At 43.0% G+C, this 23,351-nt stretch overlaps 1 protein-coding gene across 2 annotated transcripts in view; it reads left to right on the forward strand.

The window, feature by feature from the left end:
- The first annotated feature begins 931 nt into the window (after positions 1-931).
- Positions 932-23,351, forward strand: part of NHLRC2 (NHL repeat containing 2) — a 43,051-nt gene continuing 20,631 nt past the window's right edge. Inside the window, exons 1-6 of one of the 2 annotated variants that reach the window (XM_078593039.1) lie at positions 932-1,121; positions 12,573-12,725; positions 15,376-15,640; positions 16,281-16,486; positions 19,104-19,225; positions 19,665-19,797. In XM_078593039.1, the coding sequence (XP_078449165.1) occupies positions 959-1,121; positions 12,573-12,725; positions 15,376-15,640; positions 16,281-16,486; positions 19,104-19,225; positions 19,665-19,797 (1,042 nt within the window). In that variant the 5' untranslated portion in view covers positions 932-958. The other variant, XM_078593040.1, reaches the window with a different exon arrangement.

Raw genomic sequence — 23,351 nt, forward strand, 5'->3', positions numbered from 1 at the left:
TGGATAGACAGTGGCTGATGATGATACACTCACTGAAAGGGAATATGCAACGCAAACACCAACTTGGTCTTGAATATACCGCCAGTGTCTTTGCTATGTCTCAATGGGTCGTCTGATAATTGCTGAATACTTTATGACTCTGGGGCAACTCTGTCATAGCACTATAATGACATCAGTTCAGTGGCTGTAATCCTAATAGATAACGAAGCTTCAAATATACATGTGTGAGTGCCATCACATTCTGACTATAGCCTTAACAAATGTTTTTTGCACTCTGTGCACGGTTTTAGTTTTCCTCCGTTTTTCATTCCGCAAATTTCCACTGCCCCCCTGCACGTTTTTTTCCTTCGTTTTTCATTCCGCAAATTTCCACTGCCCCCCTGCACGTTTTTTTCCTTTCGTTTTTCATTCCGTAAATTTCCGCTGCACCCCGTGCACGTTTTCCCCCTTCGTTTGTAATTTCTCAAATTTCCGCTGCCCCCCTGCACGGGGGTTTCCTTCGTTTTTTTCATTCCTCAAATTTCCGCTGCCCCCCTGCACAGTTTTTTCCTTCCTCAAATTTCCGCTGCCCCCCTGCACAGTTTTTTCCTTCCTCAAATTTCCGCTGCCCCCCTGCACGGGGTTTTCCTTCGTTTTTCATTCCGTAAAATCCCACTGCACTCCGTGCACGGTTTTAATTTTCTTTCGTTTTTCATTCCGCAAATTTCCATTGCACCCCGTACACGGTTTTCCCCCTTCGTTTTTTCATTCCGCAAATTTACACTGCACTCCCTGCACGTTTTTAATTTTCCTTCGTTTTTCATTCCGTAAAATTCCACTGCACCCCGTGCACGGTTTTAATTTTCCTTCCTTTTTCCTTCCGTAAAATTCCACTGCATTCCGCGTGCACTGTTTAAAATTTCCTTCGTGTTTCATTCCGCGTTCGCCGCGGTCCCTGGCGTTCAGGGCGAGGCGCGCAATGGAGTCCGCCGTGACCATCGGCTCGGTGCTAAGCGCTCAGTTGCAGCTCGAGGAAGATTTAGAAGCGGCGGCATCTCAAGAAGACAGGGAACGCCTCATGTTTGAGTTCGTTAAAAGGGCGGACGCAGAGAGCGGCGCTAAGGTCGCGGATTTTGGCACGGGTGAGTTGGGAGGCTACGAGAAGAGATACGCGGGACGTTACGAGCGGCGGAGGGGAGGGGTGTGATGCCTCCTCGACTAGTTCCCCTGCCGCCCAGCCTGCGTCTTTCTCGGTAGGGGCTCGTAGGCCGCACCGCAAAGTCAATTGGATGTTTAAAATGTTTAACTTGTACTGTATTGACATTAAAACAAAGCAGCAGATGCGTTAGCGACTCGGGGAGATAACATAGTTCTGAGGAAGGAAACATATCCGTGTTTCAGGCGTCCGTGATTCAACTTTGTTGATGAATGGAAATGAGGAAGCATCCCAAAGTGGTTGGAGCCGCCTGATAAAGATACTTGAAATTCAGGCTCTCCTGGATATAATTCTAGTTACATTACACCATGATTACATGTACACATGGAGGTTTCTCAATTGGTTGCCGTTTGGTCTGGCTCGATTGCTATATCCGTCACACCACGGTCGAACCAACACAGCTGATGCCGACTTTATTGAGGGCGATATTGGCACACAAAAAAAACAAATAAAGATTGATTGACAACGACACGAAGCCCGGGTCATCGTGAGTTCTTTATTGAGCAGTCGTTTGCCCGAGCAGCTTTCCTTTTGGTTGAACGGAGATTGTCAGAGCGCCGGGCAGCTAAAACACAGCAAGTTGGTACAGTTTGGAGCACATTTAGTAACATCTGCCAGTCATATCAGTCCATCAATCCGTATAATACCGGAACTGGCACCACAGATCCTGGGATTTGACCACAGATCCTGGAATTTGACCACCGATCCTGGGATTTGAATCCAGGCAGCTGCCTGTGTAGAGAGTCTCATACCGGTCACCAATTCCACACAAAGCTTCAAATCAAGATAACAAAAAACACGTTTGGTTTTGCATTGATTTTGGTGTGATGTGTCCTATTGGTGTAGTATGGTTTGGTGTGGTGTCAAGGCTGTGGCGTGATGGTTTGCCAGTATTCCTCACTAATTTTCAGAGGGGGACCACTTTCGCGGATAAGACATCCGTGTGAGGGCTGCCACACCCTGGAAACCATTGGGGCTTGACGGCAGTGATGGGGTATTTCATGTTTCTATATTGTGGGGGGCCGTACCAGTGGCCCACTGGTCTTCCAATGAGGGGCCGTCCATAAATGACGTCACGCACCTGGGGGGGGGGGGGGGTCAGACATTTGTGACGATGTGTGATGAGGAGGGGGTGAGAAATGTGACCACATCAAAATGCGCAACTTTAAATAAATATAATTGTTATAACAACACTCCTACAACATCAGAGTGCAGCGCCATACGCACTACAATGACAATAGTTTAAAGCGATTTGAAACATTTTTATTTTCAAAATGGAAATATGGTTGGGGGGGGGGGTCTGACTTTTTGTGACGCCAAAAATCGTCCAAAATCGCGTGACGTCATTTATGGACGGCCTCTGAAGAACACTGCCATCATTGTATCGTGTGGGGTGTGGTATGATATTGTGCTGTGATGGTGTAGTTCAGGGGTCGGCAACCAAAATAACAAGAAGAGCCATTTCTTTCCAATTCGGTACAAAATTAAGTATTTCAAGAGCCGCAATGCATCTGAGTACATACTGTACATACGTACATATCGTCAAGAAGCAGCCCGTAAAGAGCCGCATGCGGCTCCGGAGCCGTAGGTTGCCGACCCCTGGTGTAGTTGGTTGGTGTGAGCCATTTAAGGGCTAAACTTTGGGGGGAAATTTATAACAAAAAAAAAACACCATTTCCATCTGTCCCGTGACCTGTTGCCAATGGGTGTTATTAACATCGTCTCAGAGTGCACCTAGCCTGGAAAAAATGCTATGGTATCGTCACCAGAATTTGGTTTAGAATGTAAGCGGTTATTGTTGTTTGTGTGTTTTATTGAGGAAGGGTGGGTGGCCAGCCAGATGATGAACAGGGATTGATATTGTAGGTTGAAGAGTGGAATTAGAATTACAGAGTGGTAGGTGAGCAGGAGCAGAGGCCTGTGTTGAGTTTTTGTTGTTGTCGTGAGTTGTGTCCTTATTGGGGTAGGTAGATAGATATTCTTAGGTTTTTTTCGGTAAAGTCACGTAGGTAAAAAATTAAAATTAATACAAGTAAAATAAAAAATAAAATAAAAATCACGACGTTTCGGAGGCAACACAAGCTTCCGTCTTCAGGTGGAATTTTATTTATTTTTATTTTACTTTTATTAATTTTAATTTTTTACCTACGTGACTTTACCGAAAAAACCTAAGAATATGAATCATTGCAGTCACGAAAGCTTCAAATCTAGAATTAGGTAGATAGATGCCTGATGAGTATGAGTGGAGAGCTGATTGGTGCTGGGCTTCATGGTGTATGCAGAGCGCTCACCTGTGGCGGTGGTGGATTGTCGAGGAGTAGAGAGGCTCGACTCTGGGGTGCATGACTCTGGCTGTTTGGGGAGGTTTTTGTTGCAAGTCGGAGTCTTGGATGAGATTGTCCACTGCACTGAGACCTCGGACGGGTGTTGATATCCACTCTTTGGTGGATGTTCCTGTGGGTCTGCATGATGTCTACACACAGTGCTCTGTTTTGGTTTTCTGTGTCATTTGTCTAGATTTCTCCTGTTGTTTGCTTTTTGCATTTTTTTTTTACCAATGTCAATTTTGGTCACTTGTTACGGTAAATGATGAAGATTGTCAATTTTTGACTTGAAACTTTCGTGACTGCAGGACCATGTTCGTGAACATAAGGCAGATCTGAAGCACGATAGGACCAATACATAGGCCGTGGCTGATCATTGTTTTAATGCGGTGGGCTCACACAAAATATATTTCTCTAAGACGAAGGTACTTTGCAAACCCACTGGCTATCAACAAAGATTCATTCATGAAGCCATCAATATATATAGACACAGGCACAATTTAAACCGAGAAGATGGGTACAAACTGAGCAATCATTGGAAGGACGTTATTAACCAGTTTAAGTCATAACTGGCTGTGATGTTCCCATCCTACCACCTTCCGATGTTAGTTGTTATTTTAGGCTCTCTGATTTTGTTGACATTAACAGATTAAATGTCGCACTAACACAGCTACCTCGCGCACCATCCTCGAGGCTGCTGCTTCACGATCTTCCATTAACACGCTAATCTCTCACATTAACATACTCATCTCTCCCATTAACACGCTAATCTCTTACATTGACATGCACATTTTTTGTCTGGCAGCCCTTTGATTGGTGGAAAGCTCACCACCGCCCACCACTTGCATTGGCTGCTGACATTTGGGCTATGCCCATTTCAAACCTTTATAAGCAGTTGTCTTTAGAAGCTAACCCCCCTTTTCCTGATGACGACTGCTTCTGTTGCGATCGAAACGTCGAAGTTTTTTTTTAATTTTCTTTGAACCTATCTACGTGACTTTACCGGGAATAAGTCTACATTATAGACTGCCAGTATGCTTACTCAGGTTAAGAACCAGGCTACAGTCTACATTATAGACTGCCAGGACGCTCACTCAGTTTAATAACCATTGCTACAGTAATACATCATAGACTGACAATACGCTCATCAGCTTAAAAAACAGGCTACAGTCTACATTATACAATGCCAGTACACTCACTCTGATTAAGAACCAGGCTACAGTCTGCATTCGTTTTTATTTGTATCATTTTTATTCACTTTATTTTTTATTATTATTTTTCTTTCTACGCGACTTTACCGAAAAAAACTAAAGAATAAGATTGTCATTGTTATTAAACCTTGTCACTACCATATGCAAAATATACATTTTAAAGAAACTACATTATTTACAGAATAACACTTGTTTTCGCTTTCTGCCAAGTTAAGGAATATAGTTACCCCCTGAATGTAGCGCAGCACAAGTCTTGCCAGCTGGAATTACGTAAACTTGTACAGTCCTAATGATTAGCCGCATTGGACGCTAAAGTGTATTCGTGCCCTCTGCTGGATAAGGAAAGGAATTTCAACAGCGACATGGATTATGTTGCACTTTAAAATATTACGGTGCGAGCAATTAAAGTGGCGATGTTCTCAAGTTGGGTGGTTTTTTTTTGTTTGTTGCTGGATCATAGTCACACAGCGTTTGTCATTGGTACAACATTATTTTTGGTTTATTTTTAACGTAAAGAACTTAACGTCCCTCAGCACGTGGCACTGCACTGGCAAAGCGGGCAGCAGTCCAGGCAGTAATGGATGCGTGCTGATAAATGCAGCTGGTTAATGCCCTCTGATTAAATGCTGCTGACGTACGTTGCTTGTTTCTGCATCAAAGAATAAGTAATATTTAAAAATACTTAAAAAAAATACGCTTTAATTAAATGTACCCTACTCATAACGGCAGAACTCCACGACTCCAGGAAGTGGCCCCGAAGCTTGCCATAACGTCAGGGGGCCTTGGTGATTTACAGCCAACGTCAGTTGAGCGTGGACAATTAGACCCAAGCCGAAACATCACGTAAAAAAATGTATGTTTAAAAATATATATATATTTTTAAAGAATATAGTATTGTCATCAGTATGACATAAGTATACCAAGTTTTCAGTCGATACCACGTTGGGAAGTGGGTTAAAATTTGAGTTACAATATTTGAGGATACGACAACAACAGAGTGAGTTAAATATAAAAGCGTGTAATAAAAAGGGCGACAAAGTTGGCTTATGTAACATCCGACTCGATAAACTGGAAGACTTTACCCTCGACATTAATTGTGACCGTGCCCTTTGTATAATTTATACATTTTCTTCATTGATGGTAAATTGTTAAATTCTAGATTTGAAGTTTTAGTGACTCTTTGGTTTTTTCGTGACTTTTACCGAAAAAACCAAGGAGTAGATATTGTTAAATTGTTTATTATATGAACAATTGGATTTGAATTTTCCGCTACACTTAAGAAACTGAACTAAAGAGTTTCATTCAAATATAATAATTTAAATGTGTTACAAAAATAGACACGATGAAGTTTACCATTCGATACCGTATATGATTACTTTTATCGTTCTTTAATGCTGCATTGTTTCAATTGCGCTTTAAAATAATGGCAAAGCACTTCATTTGTCTGATTGCAAGTGTACTTTGCATTCCTAGCAATTGAATAATAACTGCTCTTCCATACAAGCCGAGCGCGTTGTGAAGGTGAATCACATTTGTCACCGTCATAAAGTCAGTACGTTTCGGTGCTGTGGCCAAATGTTGGAGTGAGAGGGCGTCACGGACTTGGGGGGTGGGGGGAGTCGCATTGCAGCGAGGATAAGGGGAACATTTGTTCCTGCAGGCTTGTTGGGGAGTGTTGGGAGTGTGATGGGGAACGAGGAGGTGAATGTCTGTGTGGACCTGTGTTTTTGCGAGTGAAAGGAGAGGGCAGAATGTTCTTGGGACTGGTGCTCTTTGCCTGCCATTTTCGGCAACGATGGTGGTGGCGATGTGACGGGAGGCCCACCCAATCATTCATTCTTGGCCGCACTGGACAGACCACTTTCGTCACGTCACATAATACCTGCACCGATTTCTAAATAAAGGAAAATGTTTCTGTATTAGTCTTTGGTTCTTTTGGTTAAGGCTATACGGGGGGTCTTTGTCTCTCTCTGTTTGTCTCTGTGTGAGTCTCTCTCTGCTTGTGTGTCTGTCTGTGTGTCTCCGTGTCTATGTTTTGTCTCTCAAATTTATAAATTTTTGGAAGAACGTAATCAACCAGGTGGGGTGTTGACTGTTGTGTCATTCATTTGTACCTGATGATGGTTGCTTGTGTTGCAATCGAAACGTCGTATTCTATTATTATTTAGTTTAATTTCTTTCTATGTGACTTTACCGAAAGAACCAAAGAGTAATTCCTGCAATCACGAAAGCTTCGAATCTAGTTTGATGCTGTATTAGATTTAGCGTGCAACGCATATGCATATCTTCAGTAGCAGTGGTGACTTTTATATATATTTAAACAGTCTGGCTAGCGTGGAAGAGTAGGCCAAAAATACCCCGTAGAGGGGCTTTCTTGAGTTCCCTCTAGTGGAGGTCATTCTGCCAACATTTGGCATGTCAAAGTAAGACTAGGGCTTTAGGTTTTCCAAAGTGGACAACAACTGAATGGCCATGGAAGGAAGGACAAAGAGCGGTGGGCCAGACAATGGGATGGGGCAAGATTTGAATATTTAGAGGAGTACACTGACTGGATGGAGGTGGCAAGGGATGGTGAAGAGTGGAATACATAGGGGGGAGGCCTTTGCCCTGCAGTGGGATGTTAATGGATAAGAAAGAAACACGGGGCATCACTTAGGATGCCCAACATCCGCACCCTCAATGTCAATCCCTGGAAGTGGATACTTTTAAGAGCAGGGCTTGGGAGGTCAGGTGTCAAGAAGAGGAACGATGGCAAGATGCCGTGGAGATAGCAATCCTGGCTATGATGACAAATTGCACTTGTATGCCTCGATAGCCTCTCCAAAGGGGCTGTCTCTTTGTGTGGATGGAATAGATCGTCATTGGTAGGGAAATAGCGATATTGATATGGTTTGTTTATTTTTTAAACGTAACAATTCCCTAGGTAATGCTGCTGCTGCCTGCTTGCAGAGCAAATGGGGAAAGTGAGAGCCGGCGGCGTCATCATTGAGTGAAATAAAACACTTTTTGCGGAGATGTTGGTTGTAGTTGGGCAGATTTGGAACCAATTCATGCGGAAAACTAACTGTCACGGTGTGCTTGACGGAAGGCTGTATTTGAGTGCCGAAAACACGGCAATGTTTCTTCTTCCTGTCAGAAGCAAAATTGGCAGTAAAAATAGTAGGTGTGCATCCGAAATTATATTTGCTATATTTTCGTCGTGTGAAGATTGTGTTTTACTCGTAAAGAGCATAACCCCAACCCCCCCCAATTTACAACAATAAGATTATTTCACGAAAGCGGGTCAGAACATGTTTATTTAATATGTAAAACAGGCCGAAGTATTGAATTATTTATGCATGGCAAACAGTGTGGAAAAGTTCCAAAACATTTGTGTTTTGATGCCAAGTTTCAGGTTCAGCATTTTAGGGGAAGCGGTGATGTAGCAGTTAGCTCACGGCGCTCCGAACCGCGGTGATTTCGGCACGATCCGATTTTCGCCGCTAGCATCCATTGCGAGTGATATCTGAACCAGTCCTGCGCCCCGACCTTTAGCCTGCACTGTCCAATGCGGTGAAGTATGGTCAAACAACCCCGATGACGATTTTGCATCGGGTGGGCCTTCGTCCAGTAGTGGATTACTAAAGAAATGTAAATGTACATTTTATTTTGGCAAAAAATAAAAAACTATGGGCAATAGTTGGCTTAGACTCCTATGTTTGTTGCACTTGTGTGCTTTATAACACATTGCTTATTGTCATTTTAATTATTTTATGATCTAATTTTTGTAATAAACTGTAATGAAATATTGAACGGTTTGATAACGCAGGCAGCTGTTATCGTGGGCACGATTGCTGTAATTACATGGGAAAATTTGCCAACCCCGCTTTAATGTTCCGTTAAGTTTGTGTAAATTCAAAGGGACTGGGTACGGGCAAGTCCAGAGGGTGTAATTAAACATGTTTAAATTTAGAAAAAGAGATTTTATTTGGGTTTTTTTTTACACAAAATCTCACGTTATTCAAAAGAACAACATTTTTACCAGTCTTTTTATTTTTCTAATTTTCCTCTTTCAATATTTTTTTACTTTCTTCCCAAGGATGTTGTTAAAATGTTACGCATTTTTTTCTGTTTTTCCTTTTCATGTGGATGGGACGGCAATGTGATCTGTTTACGATGAAGAAATATTTACGACCGGTTCATTTGTTAGCAGGAATTTGGTGGGTGGAGTGAGTGGTTTTGTGTCTGCCACATCTGGTACCGATCTAAAAGGTCACAGAGGGATTATTGTTGATACTGGAGAAATGTCTTTTCTGCTATGGCTACTTCATGCCAGTTGCTGCTCTTTATTTGTTTTTATTTAACGTTTTGTCTTTTTTTTCAAGTTCACAGACCATTTAGGCTGCCGAAAATTGCACTTCCCTACCAATAGTCATTAAATATTTAGACAGGGTATTAACGACATCATGCAGCTGTGATCGATCCGCTGCTGGATGAAGACCTCCCCAATTCGTCGCCAAATCTCATGGGTTTGTGATGTAACAATCCACCTCGCAGTTGCACATGGGCTGATTCGATTGCTCCATCTCCTCGGTGGACGTGCTTTCTCAACATCTATTGTCAACATATTTATCCAAAGGAGAAAACACGCCCGAGAGGACATCTTCCACACAGGTGGAGCGATGAAATCAGCTGGTGGGCAAGAGCTGGATTTGGATTGTTGCATCACTAGCCCGTAAGAGATGGCGACATCTTGGGAAGGCTTTCATTCAGCAGTGGATAGACCATGCATGTTGGTGCTGTTATACTGTGTATACAAAGGGTTGGTAAAAATGTTGAACAGGACATTTAAGACATCGAAAGGCTCATGGGTAAAATCCATTTTATTAAAACACACTGTGCACCTCTTAATTCTACTACTGTGTACCATGATTATGGTACGGTAGGACTTCTAAAATAAGTGACGTTAGTTTAGCACAGTTTTCAAAATATGTATTTCTAAACCATTTGACTGCCGGTCATGACGTATATACATATATACGTGTGCTCTCTTACACAGTGATGTGCATTGTACTATTGACCCCTGACTGTCGGTGAGTGGGGTCGTGAAGGTAATTGTTTTTGAAGCTTTGCCTACACAGTGTCAATGCTAAAGAGCGAAGGGGTTTTAAGTACTAGGACCTCGGCTGCCGGTAGCAGCCATGTGCACAAGGGTACGGTCCCAATTCACATCATTCGCTGTGGTTCCCCCTGCCTTTAGTGCGAAAGGAAAGAACGAGATAAAAAAAATATGAAAAAAATATATAAAAGAAGCACTCGCGCTTTAAGAAACTATTAATGCAAGTGTCTACAGCACAACGTTGCATATCTGACCATCACCTAAGAAGTGTTTCATTCGCGATAACTTATATTTAAAGCTGCACAATGACATGACGTCTCGCGGCGCATGACCTTTGATGTCGCGAGAGGACAGCACCTGTCATGCCATCATCGGGAGGAGAGAGACGAGGCTTGCCCCCCTCCCCTTTAGTGCCGTTTTGTGAATTCCTTCGGTGCTTGTTTTGGGCGACCGTTTCATTTATTTGGCAGGTTTTTCCAATTGGGTAAGTCCCTAATAGCAATAAAACATTACACTAAACTTCAGTTCATATTTGATACATTTTTACGAGATTTATTGTGTTCGCCCCCGTCCCGCCCTCCCCCCCCGCTACAGACAGACGACAGAGCTAAGAGCTAATTTATTAAAAAAGAGTCACCGCATTGACATAGTTCTGACCTTGTCTGCTGGCTGGTGGAGTGTGCAACGCACAACAGCGCACAGCACGAGTACAGGAATCTCTCTTGTCTTGAGAGTATGAACAACGTGACACAAGCCATCATTACCATTTATATTCCGCACCGCCCCCGCCCCCCACTCTTCGTCTCCCAAAAATGGTTGGCCCATTAATCTTTATTAGTTACCACGGGACTGGCATCGAAGTCGAGAGCCTTAAGAAAAAAAGAGCGAGTTGAAAAATGCTCCGCTCTAAATATCTATAAATATTGTTCCATATTTCAGGGTGGTTCATGAACCTTGGCTTCCGTGCGGGTCCATGTCTTGGGGTAAGTTCCCCCGGTTTTCACGGAATGTACTGAGCACGCTTTCGTGTGTCTTCACGGTGAAGTCGCCGTGTGGCTGGTGGAAGTTTTGACCGCGCCACGATTTTGATAAGCGCCTCCACCCCTCCCCCCCACGAAACGATTCCAGACCTTGGCCCGCACACTTTCTCAATTTGGCAAGGGTATCGTATTGCTTTGAGCTCAGCTATGAAAAATTAAGTTACAAGAATATATCTTAGCAACTCGAGGTGGACAGCTATTGCTATCCCGCCCCTTGTGGGAGATGGTGTATGGAAAGGTAATTTAAATATGGTGGTATTGATTTGGTATTATGAGATGTTCTGAAATTCCTTTAGCACGGCTTGACCTCGATAACATGTGCTTGGGTATTAACATAGCTTTTAGTGACGTGTTGTTCAAGTCACTGGCTGAATTCCACCTCTCTCGTCTCTGTATTTATTTATATCGCTACTCTTCTGCGTATATAAAGGTATTGATTCATCAATGAGTTTTCTCTCTCTCCCAACATTTCGCTTTGCTTCTGATGTACTTTCATGGCTACAGTTGTATATCTGTTTTACCAGCTGTGAGGATTAAATCATGGAAGTCTACACCACATATTTTTTAAAGTATAAACATCAGCCCCTACTTAAATAGAACATAGAGTGCAAGTGTTCTAAATTCCTATTGAACCAGGCACGCCACTATTGATATCCCCAATAGATTTTCTCAAAATCCTTCTGTTAACTGCGTAAAAATAATATAAAAGACAAAAAAAAACTTCCAAATATTTATCCTGTCCTTAAAAAGGCTAGTTAGATTAAACATTGCCTAATTGGCATTTTGTGCTTGCTTAACATCAATTTAAATTCCTTGTAGGTTTTTTTTTTGTTGGACGTTTTGAAATCAAGTTCAGGGTTCACTGGCCAGAAACCCTAAACCTGGCCTCATTGGCAATGTGCCAAGGGCATGAGCCACGTCCCTTTCTGTCACTGGCTCGTGGTGGTGGTTACAGTTAGGCTTGCACCCTTGCCAAACTTAAGCTGTTATAAGCCAGTGTAAAGGTTCGCTGTCATTCCAAGCAAATAGAGCCTGCACCACATCTCAAAGACATTTGTTAATCTTTTTAAACATCCCATTTTAATCTCAATGCTTATAATGTGAATGTGTTAAAACGTAAGTAATTTGTCAATTACTTTTAATGTTAAGCATCTATACAAAAAACCCTCTCGGGGGTCTCAAGTCATTTTTTTCAAATATGGTTCAGCATTGGGATGTTTGGCTAATTACATAAATGAATGGACGGTTTTACAATACAACAATGATTTTTATAGCATTTCAATGTCACCACATTTATAGCAAGAAACCATGCGAGGGGGAGACACTCAGTTGTGCCACCTTGCAGTTCTATGTCTACAACATCTGGCAAGCCCTGTTAGTCACCCTTTCAAATACTAACCAGGTCTCGCAAATCTACTCACCATCTGAGATTTCGCAAGATCGTGCACATTCAAGGTGTTTGGCTTTCGGCAAATATAAAAAAGTGCTATATTACTTTATAGCTTCACACTCCGTAGCAAAAGAATTGCTCTGCGAGCACTCGCCGTGTGCATTCTTTGCAGCGATAATTCCTTTGGTGCATAATCACGTGGCGTCCGAGCTTGCTGTTTGAATCCCAAGCTGCTGACTCAGGAGATTTGATGAGCACGGGCCCACCTGACCCTACCGGATATTGACGTGCCGGCGTTTCTTGTCGCCTTTTAGACCTGGAGTGGGTCAATGTGGAGCGACCTCTTTCGCTGCACGCAGACCTACAGGGCAAGGTGCTGGTGGTGGACTTCTTCACCTTCTGCTGCATCAACTGCATGCACATTCTCCCGGACCTGCATGCCCTGGAGGAAAAGTTCTCAGAGAAAGGTGCCTACCCAATGCCCAGCCAATCGCCACCTTCGCCACACGTCCGCACACAAGCCCGATTGCTTCGCAGCCCTAAGGCGACATGCCTTTGCCTTTACGCCTGCGGGAATAGTGTGTCCTATTGCCGCCTTGACAGATCACGATTAGGGTTTGTGGATGTGGTTTGTAATAATGTGAAATATTGAGTCTGACCCCTTAAGCCTAGCCTACTAAGTGACCATGACCTTTGATGCATTGCATTCTGCTGTGCAGGCACTGTTCGATGAGATTGAGGACTGTGAGGTTAATGTGGGTATGGTGAGAGGGCATCTGTGGAGTTTGGCACGTTTACCCAAGTCACTTGAGTTGTCATCTTTCCAGCTGCGTTTCAAACTAGTGATGTGATGTAGTGACCTCTTTTTATATTTATGTATTTTTCAGCAAGGGTGAGTCATTTATTGCACCGTAAAGTGTTTTATGAAATTTACTTTTTGGAGACCCAATATGCAGTGGTTTGTAAAATGGATTACCTTTTTTCTTCTGTGAATTTGTTTTATTATTTCTCTCACTGTAACGGTTCGACCATGTGGGCATTTAAACGGCGATTTGTTTTTACAAGGCCCCTGTCAGACCATGGTATGCGTATTGAAATGGCAAAAAAAAGCCATAATTGCTTAATTATTTCTCTGAGGCCGACTTGCATAACATCCATCGTTTGTAACCAACGTGCTATAATCCGAGGATATGAGTCGCAGTCTCATATGACCACAAAACCATCAGACGTTCATTAAAATCAATAATGCTGAGAATTACTAAAAGCATTTGGCCAACGCATTTTATTGTAAACATGTACTGAGCGCCATTTAGATATTGTGTGGTCTTCTAAGCAGTGACATTTGGTTGGAACAGCGAGTGATATTTGCTGTAAACGCCACGCAAGAAAGGTGACGTTTGCATTCAGAGCGATGATGTTGATAAGCGAGGATTCACAAAAGGGAGCGTTTGCGGTGTGCCTCCGTGGCCCGTTTGGCTTCTTCGTCAAATGGTGACAGCCGAGTGTTGACAGAGGGGCTCGCCTGGTGGCAGGAGTCCTGAGTGAGATGCTTTCAGGGATGTTTAGAAAGGGAAACATTGACCAGGCAAACGTGAAACGCGTCCAAGCATAACAGCAGCAAACGGGAGCCAAGCATAGCTATGGTGACTGATGTTGTGGGAGGCTGCCCTCTTTAAAAGACGGGTTTTGTGGAGTCGTCACCCACGTCTATTAAAAGCAACTGATGAATGCGCCAAAGACCGGCGCAGAAATGTTATACCCACTTGATTGGGTTGTATTGAGCACTGAAATAAATCGATCTTTAATACCCTCCGATTAATTTTTGTTGCATAATGTCGTTGGGTAAGCCACGTAGTTTTGCCAAGACAAACATGAATTGCGGGGTTGGTTTGTTTGTTTCGACGGGATGGACTTACATGTGGTTATCGCTGCATGTAGGCACATGTCTCACATCCCAAGTTTTGTCAGCGATAGAAACACAAGTGGATGTTACGAATATATACCCTCTAAAGCAATAATGCCAAAGTGTCTGTGCCTGTCAATCATACAATACGGTAAATGGTTTTTGACTAAAATTTCTGTCAGTGGTTGTGGAGATTTTGAGTTCTAATTAAGATATGTAATTGAATACCTGTATCGCCAGGTAAAAGTCCATTGACACCAGATATATTTTTTCATGGAATATATATGAAAAAAACTTTTGATAAAACAAAACATTTCAATTTAATTGCATTAAAATTCTTACTGTGTTCACATGTAGGTATGTAATAATGCAGTGATCACAGTTTTACTTAATAATCGATTCTTACACCTATGATAATTGCATTAAATCATGCGTTTGAGGATCAATTATTGTCAATGAATTGACGTTGGATAAAATTGATTCACGTGACCCCTACTACCGCTCGAGTAAATACGTTCACCGCAGTAGTACAAAAGAATCAGCTCTTGAATCGAATTTCAATACTTTACCACGAAAAGTGCCAATTCATCAAATTGCTTGGACAGCCATTCATTGCATACCCAGTGCAAGAGTGTTTCTCATTATGAGTAGGCTTGCGATTGCAGCTTCACTCGAGGTTACAAACTTAACTTTGAATTAACGGCTAAACTCTTATCAGATGTGACTGGATAGTGCTGGGATCACAACACTCATCTGGCACTGCTGATATCCTGGGCTTGAATCTGAGCAGATGCCCAGGATTAAATCGGGTTCTCAAATATAGCAATTTGTTGGACTCAGCCTGGTTAGCATCGACTTTACAAATAACCCGTCACATTTAAACTAGTTTTTTGTTAAAATTTTACAAATTCCAGCTCAAAAACTTGAACATTTAAGTTTTTTGACATGCAAAAAATACTCTTTGCCGGGCATTAAACAATCCGTGCCCCTGGTGTGATATAGCGATCTATTGCAGTGACTTAGAAACAGTTTTGTGACTTTTATCTTTCTGGGCCATTCTCTCACATCACAGGATGAGTTTTTAATACGATTTGCTTCGTCTCATCTGATGGCATCAAAGAAAGCAAAACATTAGTTGTGACGTTAAACCCTCCCTTCGACCTCACATCTGGCCATAACCGTGAGTTTAACCTCTGCCTCCCTCCGCCCGGCAGACGGACTGCTGGTGGTCGGTGTGCACTCGGCCAAGTTTCCGCACGAGAAGCTCACGGCCAGCGTGCGCGCGGCCGTCCTGCGCTACGCCATCGGCCACCCGGTGGCATGTGACGGGGAAGCAAGCCTCTGGCAGGACCTCAGCGTGTCGTGCTGGCCCACGCTTTTGGTGCTGGGCCCTCGGGCCAACCCGCTGCTGGCGCTTGTCGGCGAGGGCCGAGCGGCCACACTGCACTCGTTTGTGTCGGCGGCGCTGCGCTACTACCGGTGAGCGCCGACTCAGCTGCCGGACGGAAGAGACGGGGGAAGGGGGGCAGCATGCTGCTCGCTGTGCGGGCAGTGCTGGGTAAGATAGGTGCTGCCTACCGGGAGGGTAATTTGAGCTTGTCTGATTGCCATCGATATGGTGGGGCGTGATGGGGGGGCGCTATTGGTGGATACAGTTTTTTCCGTGTCTGAGCTTGAAAATAAACTCGTGATATCCGCCCAGTTATAAACGCCCCACCATATCTTTTTTGTAGTGTGAGCTTCTGTTGGCATTCGGTGAAATTTTTGTTCGCCATTTAAGAGTTTCTCATGAATTGGGTTCAGATGTTTGTGTCAGGTCTTTATTGGGAGCAGTAAAGCTCATTAGTTTGTGAACTTTTCAAAACAAACCTTGTCAGAGAACCAATTCTCATGTACTCTTAGCTAAGTCCTTCAAAGCACCTAATATTATTATCTTGTACTAATATTTACACTGCTTTATTCTCAATTGTTGTGAAATGTGTTGTGTTTACCATGTTTATTATTCATTAATGTATTGCATTGCATTGCGGGCCCAAAAGGAGGCTTTGGCTTTCAATACACTCTTACCTGGTTTAAATAGTGGTTTATTGATGATGATGGTTGGCGTTTTTGTCCCTAGAGAAAAGGGTGAGCTGAATGCAAAGAGCGTCGGAGTGAAGCCGTACAAGGACTCCCTCCCGCCCTCCCTGCTGCTCTTCCCGGGGAAGGTGTGCACGACGCGTGCCCTCGACGCCGATGGCGAGGAGAGGCTGGTCGTGGCAGACACGGCCCACCACACCGTCCTCGTGACGGACAGCAGTGGCCGAGTGCTGCACTGCGTTGGAGGTGAGCCTGTGAGCAAGGCAGGGGCTGCTGATGAAAAGAGTTCTCTTCTGGATTTAGGTCAGCGTGGCTTGCGTGTCCCTTTCATTGCCAGACTTGCGCTAATGGGTTGTGGGCACATGCGTCATATTTTACGAATGCACGAGCTCGTTGAAGGCGGTTTGGTTTGGAGGGATTATCTGCGTATCGAGACGGCTGTATTTATTACATCAGCCTCGTGCGGTTTTTGGCAACAGTCGGGCAGCCGTAAGGCCCTACCATCGGGATTTAAAATGATCCTCACCAAAAAATTATTACATCATTTTCATTGACAGAATTATTTTCAAATGTTATCATAAAATCTTAAAGTATCATTAGCAGTCACGGGTTTGTATTGGCATTTGAAATACTTGTGAAATCTGCAGAGGGCAGTGTCACACTACAATACCATTAAATGCTCATCAAGAATTAAACTCTGGCTTGGGGAAAAATACCTCTGTTATTTTAAAATATTCTGTGTGCTTTATTCTGCACACCCACATGTTGCGAACATTAACTAATGGCTTTTTAATGCGCTCCGTTTTTACTCACAAAAGATGGCTTTCTTTTTACCAAAACTTCAGTAAAAAAAAACGAATGGCACAAAAAAGCGCCAGCAAGCTCAATCGCTGAAACTGCGGCCAGCATCTTTGTTGGATTCGTCCCACTTGATGTCGCAATGTTCACGGCGCTTTGTCAGTCGCACTTCTTTGCAGACCCAGTACCACCGGCACAACAGGAAGCGCAGGCTTGAAGGATTATCAGAAATCTCGCGGTGTTACTTTTCCACTGCCGCACTGTACGCACCCGTTTGATTTTTTTTTTGTCCCCGACAGATTTCGGTCTCACGCCACGGTACGGGGGTCCGTGTTTGTCGCCTAACCCGTTGACAAAACCCAATCGCCGATGAACGCGTTTAAGCGTTGGTTCAGAGTTTTTTTTTTTACTCCCTCCGCGGGTTCCCGGCATTCCCGTTTTCCCCGTGTCGCCGGCGATGCCAGCGCTCTTCTTTATTGCCGATCCCGCGCTCAAGGCCTTGCCCGCTTGGCCGTGTCTTAAAACTTTGGCGGCAACGATCCCTCTGTGCACAATAGCGCGCTGTGCAGCTAGTGCCCACACACACCTGCGGTTCTTGATATGGCTGGCGTACCCGCAGTGCAGGTGCCGGGTATTTCCTTTGGAGTGGTGCAGTTTAGGCCGAAATAGCTTATGAAAGTTCCCCCCCCCCCCTGCCCCCACTGTCCTTTCACATTTTACCCATTGCAGCAGTTCTGTGGAAAAATGATTAGGTTTTTTTTGGAGGACTTTGTATAAAATTATTGGAAGTGCACATTTAATTTTGCTGCTCGTTGAGCTGTGGAGGCAAGTTGTGAATGCGAGTTGTGGAAATGTAATGGAAGATGCAGCTCCATAATATGCAGATGTGGTAGATATGGGTCTAAGCAGTGTGTTCCCAATGCTTTTGTGACTGCAGGAAGTACTCTTTGGTTCTTTCGGCAAAGTAATTTAATTTCTTTCTACGTGACTTTACCGAAAGAACCAAGGAGCAGCGTGTCCCATGTTTGAAGACGTGAATTTGAGTCTGCTTTAATGAGAAAACCTTAAATTGAAGCGGGTTCTAGTGACATCACTGAATTGATACATTTTTAAGTTATATTCGATTGATGTCGTAGTGACATATCTACTAGTGTACCATAATGGTTTTCTTGGCTATATAAAAAAAACAATCTTATCAACAACACTTAAAAGTCATATATGACAACTTGGGACACCCAGTCTAGGTATGTAGCTACAAGACAAAAGCTATTTGTTTTTCTTTGGCTGTCTCTCTTTCAAATGGGCATTTGTATATGAAAGCAGGGTCAATGCTTGAGATATTGGGTCCCAAACGACGTGGAACCTAAGGTTGTACCTCACGTATTCGGATGACCAGAGTCTTAGGTACAAGTGTACAAAAGCACTCTGCAGTACATTTATCATGTTAGAAGGATTACGTGTCCAAAAGGTTATTGCATTGAAAGTGAGATTGTGCCTGTGGACATGCATGTATATTTAGCAGAGTGTAAAAAAAGAACATGGTGTAATGCAAAGTCTGATGGGACATTTCTCTGTGATGACGGATTTTTGTTGAAGGTTTTGGCAGACCCATGTGGGGCATTCCGGCATACAACATCAGAGCACTTACAGATAAATAGTTTCTTCTTACCATGGACATGCAGCCAATGCTTTATGTATGTACCTTCACAATGAACGTAGCTGCATTTGTTATTGTTGCTACAAACCCCACAACACAAAGAGTGTTCGAATGAACTTTTCCCATTTTTTATGCGTTCCTTTTCCCAACAGGAGCAATGCTGCTCGGAGTTAGTTTTCAGGATTTTAATTATGGAATTGAAAAAATCGCTCACTTTATTTTCCACTTGTGTTCAATGATGCCTTCATTTGTCTTGCTTGCACTTGCGCTGAACCAACATCTTAAATGGGTGTGAGAGCCTGCGTGCTATGTTTCCCGTGCGCTACCCCGCTTAATGATGCCTGGATTTACGTTACGCTTGTCCTGATGCTACCACCACTGCGCTCCACCCACCTGGTCCCACCCCAGATCCCGAGCCGGGCTGTGTGGATGGAGAATTTTCGGAGGCTCGCTTCAACTCGCCCCAGGGAGTTTGTGTACGGGGTCAGCACATCTTTGTGGCCGACACGAACAACCACCTCGTCCGGCTCGTAAGCCCCTCCCATACGCATACATTTGTTGTGAGCTACGTTTGGTGGCCGCGGTGGCGAGATGTTAACTACCTCGCCTGGTATACAGGAGGTCGTTGGTTCGATCCCGACCCTGATGCCTGTATTTTTGGAGTTTGCATGTCTCTCTCTCTGTGGTCATGTAGATTTTTCTCTGGGTCCTCCGGTTTTTCCTTCCCATTTATAAACATAGCAAAATCAGTCGTGCTGTGCTGCTATGCTCTCACATCCACGCTCCCCTCCTTCACCAACACGCACTGACCATCGTGACAAAGGATAGTCAAATAATCCCCACAACCCGCACGGCGTGGCTTAACGGAAAGGCTGTACGTGTATTTACATAATGCAATCATATGAAACTCATGGATTTCTCTTTGTCGGAACTGTCTTGGTCACTGCATGCCCACGGCTCTTACGACAGGTGGATATGACACAGAAGAGAGTGAGTACACTCGTCGGCACGGGGTCGCAAGGCACGGACAAGGAGGGCGGCCTTCCTGGTCTAAAGCAGCCAATCAGCTCCCCCTGGGACCTGGTCCTTGGCAGCATTGCAGGTCTGTTCCATGCAAAGCACACACTTCGACAATAATAATAGCTTTAACTAATGCCATTCTTTTTAGTACGCAGTTATTTCCGTCCAGCCCAAAGTCAACATTTTGCCTTGATGATGAATAATGAATAAGGCAGTAAGTATGTGACTTGAGTAAAGTAATTGACATTTAAAATAATATCAACCCTTCCTCATCTTAATTGAAGAATCATATATATATTTATTAGCTGCAACGTGCAGGGAATATAAATTACCAAAAATAAAGACATATTTTACGTTTCTGTCTCATGATGTTAATATTTCATAACATACAATATTGATTCTGTTCAAAACAGAGGAAACTGACATGTTTGTTATTATTTTAATTAACGATGGGAACCAAGGAAAATTGGACATACTCTCTTCGCATGATGTCCGCCAAAGTAATCTTCATTTGTCACGAAAATTGGTTTTAAAATGCCTGTCGATGACAGTTGGCTACAGTTGGCAAAAAATAAAGGCGGAACTACGTTTGCATGTTTTTAATTTGCTCACCTGATCTCTGAGTGACCTTCCTGACAATCACATCAACATGTACCATTTCACTGCTGGGCTTGGTGCATGAAATTTTGGCCGTCTTGCGACATTACACGTGTTTTGTGCACTTATCAGCTTGTGAAATCAATCTTGATTTGAAATCAAGTCCAGCCACGTATTAAGATTGCTTATTAAAATGCATCTTTTGTGAAGGAACTTTGACCATGGGACATGACTGAAGATTTCAAATGAACGATTAAGGAGCTGCGTTGGTAGTGCAAAAAAAAAAAATTACGACATCATTAATCCTGCTTTGTAACATATATATCACAGGCTAACATTTAAGCAATGGCACCATTTTACAACAGAGAGCTTGATCGAAATGTATAGTTTAGTAATAGTTATACAGCGCAGTTTAAAGTGCCGTATCAAATTTTAAGTCAGTCTTTCTGCACTCTCCACTGAGCAAGAAGTCATTCACCCAAACTGTGAGCCCTCTGTCTTTTGCACTGCAGTGTTAGTGATTAATTTAATGAGTTTTTCTTCATTTCAAGTTTGTCAAATGAGAGAAGGGTCTCCCTCTAGATTGAGCAGAAACTCTTACTTCACTTCCCTTCGCCTGGATTGGAATGAGGCTTCCAAAAAACCTGCTGGTTCAGTACCCAATGGCATTGCATGCGCCCCCTCAACAATTCAGAAATCTGCCCAGGGTACTTTACTTAAAAAATAAACAAAACATTTTTGAAAGACGCCTGCACTTTTGCTAATTTATGAAGACTCTGGCCTTAAGCAGGCCTCCGTAATCCCAGAAAGGTCACAGCTTTATTGGTTTAATGTTCTCATTAAATAATGGGGGAAATCTTACACCTGCGCTTATGCGTATGGGTATATTTCTTTCGTGGCCCAAAATGCTTCTTAGCTCTGATAAAAAGGCAACGCTTAAAAAGTATGGAAATCCGCGATATTGAATTTATTCATTACAAAATTACACATTTCGAACTGCACCTACAAATGAAGGTAGTTGAGTGATTGTTTTTGTTGTTGTCACGTATCCATACACAGTTGATTGCCTTAGTCGCAGCACTGGCTGCACCAGTATAGAAACTGCGTAGCCGCCTTGCGCTCGTAAACTTTGCTCGTGCTGCTGCCTGCTATGAAGGCAACTTGTGGCAGCATTCCTTGTTTCATGATTGCCCCGCGCCGCTGGTGCTGCGGCCTTTTTTTCCCCGCCCTCTTCTTTTTGTTGGACCTCCACTGGAAGTATTACGTATTTATTTATTTCCAGCTTTTTGCCGCACCGTGAACACCCGTCGCCTTACAATTAAAACAAAACAATACAGTGCGAAAACGTCCCAAGAAAATCCCCGTTGGTAGATATGTGAGTAGAAGAAGAGCCTCAACTATTTGTATTTTGGAGTTACTGTAAGTTGATGTGTTAACAATGCCCCAGTTTCGGTAACCCCCAGCCTCTGTTTTGTGGGCGAAGCTGTTCTGGCTTTGGTTTAAGAAGTTTTCCAGTACCACTGCGCACTTGTGTGTGGGTCTTGCCTGTAATGTGATGTTATTCCTGGGACTATTTTAAGCGCCCTATTGCTTGTTATTTTGTAATGTTATTCGTTTTGCCGTCATTTGATTTTTTTGGTTAATTAATGGACTTACTGTTCGAGAATTTAAAGGCGTTTCAATGCAATGTTTTGATAAAATGTTGCCAAATAAACCGTATATTCAGTCTTCGAATATTTGTCAGCACAAAAAAATTGAATTCCTCACTTAACAGTATTATTCAAAAATGTAAAGTGACAGATCCGGCTTATGCTTATTAAACTGTAACAAACACGATTTAATTTGTTTAGATTAACGACATTCAACTGATTTATTTATTTACACAATGTGTCTCTTCCTGCAAACAGGCAGCCAGCCATTTAAATAATATACCTGTCTGCCATACACAGATATTTTAAGTTAATTCATAACATAAACTTAACAAAAGCAAGCACTTTAAACATCTACCACAATAGCTGTACAAATATGTGCACTGATGTTCACTTGCATTATGGTTATGTCATTCCACTGCTTAAATGAATCCAAAAACTTATTTTCAGACTTTTTACTTCCAGCATTAGACCAAATACCACAAGTTAACCTCAGCAGAAACCCCTTAATCATCATTAACATTTTAAATGCTGTCAAGGACAATGGCATGGATTAATCAACGCTGTAGGTGGGACAATGTGGTGTTGACGTGGCCTCGGTCACGAAATCTTCACGTTCACCGTGGCAACCATCCTAAGTGCATCGAGTCCTCACTGTCCACTCTTCTGTCAGCTGGTATCCAGCCATAACTGCTTCAGCTTCCCTCACGCTCCCTTTGTCCTGCCCCTTCTTTCCAACGTGCTCCTCCGTTCTACGCGTGTATGTATGTATGCATGTATGTTGAACGTCTTTCGCACTGTGCGTAGCCAATCACGCTAATCGGAGGTGCGTTCTACATCGCCAAAACCTCCGCCGTAACCTCTTTACGCTCCTATTGTTGGGCACAGATTGGGAATGTTATTTGTCGCTCCGTCCTTTAGCATGTTGTTTTCATTGTATGCTGGCAAATGGTAATGTGTTCTAGCCTGAGGGAAAAGTGTGTGTGTTTTTTTTAAGTGGCCAGAAATGTAAATTAGTTGTGCAATTTCTCAATCCTAATTACCCCTCCAACAAACTGTCATTAGCGTTGAGGATAAACAACTATTTTAAACAATGAAATGAGTTAAATGTTTTACTTTCGTAACTTTCTTCACTAGTTTAAAATTCCTGAAATCTTGTTGGCTTTTACGTTTTTTTAACGTGTGCTTACACGTAAAAAAGAAATGTTAATGACGTATCAGCAACGGATAGTTTACCTCCGTGACCAATAAAGAGCCCATTGCAGAAAACGAAACTTATTTTTTCTATCCTAATAATTTAAATGCCTGTTGCAAATTGATAACAAACTCTACTGGGTAAACATACATGCGTTGTATGTTATGGGTTCACATCACCCGTACGGACACTATG

The sequence above is a fragment of the Lampetra planeri genome, chromosome 4 (assembly GCF_965212315.1).
Source record: "Lampetra planeri chromosome 4, kcLamPlan1.2.h2, whole genome shotgun sequence".
Classification (NCBI taxonomy): Eukaryota; Metazoa; Chordata; class Hyperoartia; order Petromyzontiformes; family Petromyzontidae; genus Lampetra; species Lampetra planeri.